The following is a 2,958-nucleotide window of genomic DNA, read 5'->3' on the forward strand; positions in this document are numbered from 1 at the left end:
TAGGTCAGGGTCCTGTGATATAACCGAAAAGGGATAGAGACGGGACAGGGTCCTGAGTCTAGGTCAGGGTCGGGCAATATAACCGAAAAGGGAAAAGGGCGCGACAAGGGTCGGGGTCTGGGTCAGGGTAAAGTAATGTAACCGAAAAGGGAAACGGTCAGGGTCGGACCCAGGGTCCGGTCATATAGACGAAAGGGGAGATATTGAGGGAGAGGACCGGGGCTAGGAACATAGTCGTCAGGGGGCGGAACGGGGGATGATAGTGTACAGGCGGACGACGAGGGAACGGGAAGGTAAGCATAGGTCGCCGGGGACGGGAAGGGGAGTGGAGTGTACACGAGGGCGACGAGAAGGAGTAGTCCAATAACGAAAAGATAGGGGGTGGGGCGTACCAACAGTAACAGTGAAAGTCCGGTCCTCTGCATCTATGACCCGGAACGGAAAACACGAGTTGAGGTCGACGCCTCCGGGTACGCCACCGGTGCAGTCTTGTCCTAAGAGGGCGACAATGGAAAGCTCCACCCGATTGCGATCGCGTACCACTCCGAGTCCATGAACGACGCCGAACGGAACTACGAGATCTATGACAAAGAGATGCTTGCGATCATCCGTGCCCTGCAGGCATGGCACCACTACCTTGAAGGTCTTCCCTCCCAGTTTGAGATTGAGTCGGACCACAAGAACCTCGAGTACTAGAGGACGGCGCAGAACCTCACTCGCAGACAGGCGCAATGGGCCCTGTATCTATCGCGGTTTGACTTTGTCATCACCCACAAGCCTGGTGTCTCTAACGGACGTGCGGACATGCTGTCGCGGCGACCGGACTATCAGCATGGTGATGGTGAAGACAACCTGGCTCGAACGGTGCTCCGTCCCGAACAGTTCCGTATCCTGGCGAGTCGATGGGGACACCTTGCGGTCGTACCGGACAAGGCTCTCCTGAAGCGCATCAGGGAGTGTCAGAACTTCGAACCTGCGGTCGTGGAAGCCCTGAAGCATGTGAAGAAGCTCGGCCCTGCAGCACTGCGAAACGACCTGGTCGATTGGAACATCGAACAGGATCTCCTCCAGTATCGAGGCAAGATCTACATTCCGAATGATCAGGAGCTGCAGACTGAGCTGGTACGGCTTCACCACGACTCTCCTCTGGCAGGGCACCCCGGAGTTTGGAAGACGGTCGAGCTGCTGTCGCGCAACTATCACTGGTACGGCATGGCTCATTTCGTGAAGGACTACGTACGGACTTGCGACACTTGCCATCGAGGTAAGACGTCGCACACGAAACCCTATGGACCACTGCAGCCAAATGAGATTCCGGACGGCCTGATGCGTGTCATAACTACGGACTTCATCGTCGGACTTCCTAAGGTCACGGTGGCTGGAGTCGAGTATGACGCCATTCAGGTCATGGCAGACCGGCACAGCAAGATGGTACACTTCGCTGCAACAGACGAGGAGGTCGACACTGAAGGAGCTGCTTGGAACCTCATCCGCGATCACGTACAACTGCACGGCGTTCCACGAAAAATCATCTCAGACCGAGAACCACAGTTCTCAAGCAAATTGTTCCGCGCGGTCCTTAAGGGTCTCGGCATCGAGAGCGCCTTATCGACGGCATACCACCCTCAGACCGACGGTCAGTCCGAACGCTGGAACCAGGAGCTGGAAGCCTACCTCCGCATGTTCTGTTCTCTGCGACGAGATGACTGGGTCCACTGGCTACCAATTGCGGAGTTTGCCTTTAACTCACGGGTTCACTCGGCCACTGGGTACTCGCCCTTCTTCCTGATGTACGGATACAACCCGGAGTTTCACATTCCGGTTCTCGACACGGAAGTACCAGCAGCGGACGAACGGCGAGAGGAACTACGAAAGGCACGGGAGGACGCAACTGCGGCACTGGGTCTGGCGGCTAAATGGATGAAGGAGCACTTTGACAAACACGTTCGAGAGCTACCGACCATCGTAGCTGGACAGAAGGTCTGGCTCGACATCCGCAATCTGCACATCCCGGGGATGCCGCGAAAACTCGTAGATCGGCTGGCTGGACCGTATGTGTTCAAGAAACAGGTCGCACCACTGGCCTACGAGCTGGTGCTCTCCAAGGACATGCAAATCCACCCCGTCTTCCATGTCTCACTCCTCACATGCCACCAGCACAGTGATCTCCCAGGCCGTCATCCACCCGAGCCAGCCCCTCTCGAAGTGGAGGGGGAGGAAGAATACGAGGTTGACGAAGTCATCGACTCGAGACGTTTCGGCTGATGGAAGAAACTCCAGTACCTCGTTCACTGGAAAGGCTGGGGTAACGAGCACAACAGCTGGGAACCGGCAGAAAACCTGGTACACGCCCCTCAGCTGGTCAAGAAATTCTACGCCAAGTTTCCTTCAAAGCCTCGATCGTGAGGACACGATCCTTTGGAGGGGGGTACTGTCACGAACCGCCCTCACGGCGCTACGTTTCCTTATTGTTCACTACTCGCTACGGTTTCCCTTTGTCCACACACGGACAATAGCTCCCTTTGTCCCCACGTCCGCTATTGTCCTACACCCCTTGTACTCCGTACCCATGGCGACGCTATTGTTCCCTAGCGCCCATTGTTCATTCCCGGTATATAGCTGGATCCCTTGCTACCTGGAGACTCTAGTTTCGACCTCTTGTCTCCAGGTAAGCCATCGTGTATTTCGCTCTGTAGATACTTCGCTCAATACACAACTTGTCTCCAGTCCTGCCTGTTGAGCTCCGCTCCAGTCTCACTGCGATCAGAGCTCGTCGGTGCTCCTGCCTGCCTCGCTCGTCTCCACTTACTCGCTCGACAGTCAGTCGTAACACTTGGATCCCGCACAGGTTGTACAGGACTTGCAATAGTCCCAGACAAAGAGTCGGAGTCCGGGCCAGGTGTATTCCCGGAGGACCAGGGCTTGAGTCTTATTCTGGCCCCAGTGACCGGCGGTCGG

At 56.3% G+C, this 2,958-nt stretch overlaps 1 protein-coding gene across 1 annotated transcript; it reads right to left on the reverse strand.

Moving 5' to 3' along the window:
- Positions 1 to 744: 744 nt before the first annotated feature.
- Positions 745 to 1,221, reverse strand: DICSQDRAFT_74017 (uncharacterized protein; the record flags this gene model as incomplete). The annotated part of the gene is made up of 1 exon (XM_007371768.1): positions 745 to 1,221. The coding sequence occupies one exon, from the start codon at positions 1,219 to 1,221 to the stop codon at positions 745 to 747; it is 477 nt and encodes a 158-aa protein (XP_007371830.1).
- Positions 1,222 to 2,958: the final 1,737 nt, after the last annotated feature.

Source organism: Dichomitus squalens, assembly GCF_000275845.1.
Source record: "Dichomitus squalens LYAD-421 SS1 unplaced genomic scaffold DICSQscaffold_260, whole genome shotgun sequence".
Classification (NCBI taxonomy): Eukaryota; Fungi; Basidiomycota; class Agaricomycetes; order Polyporales; family Polyporaceae; genus Dichomitus; species Dichomitus squalens.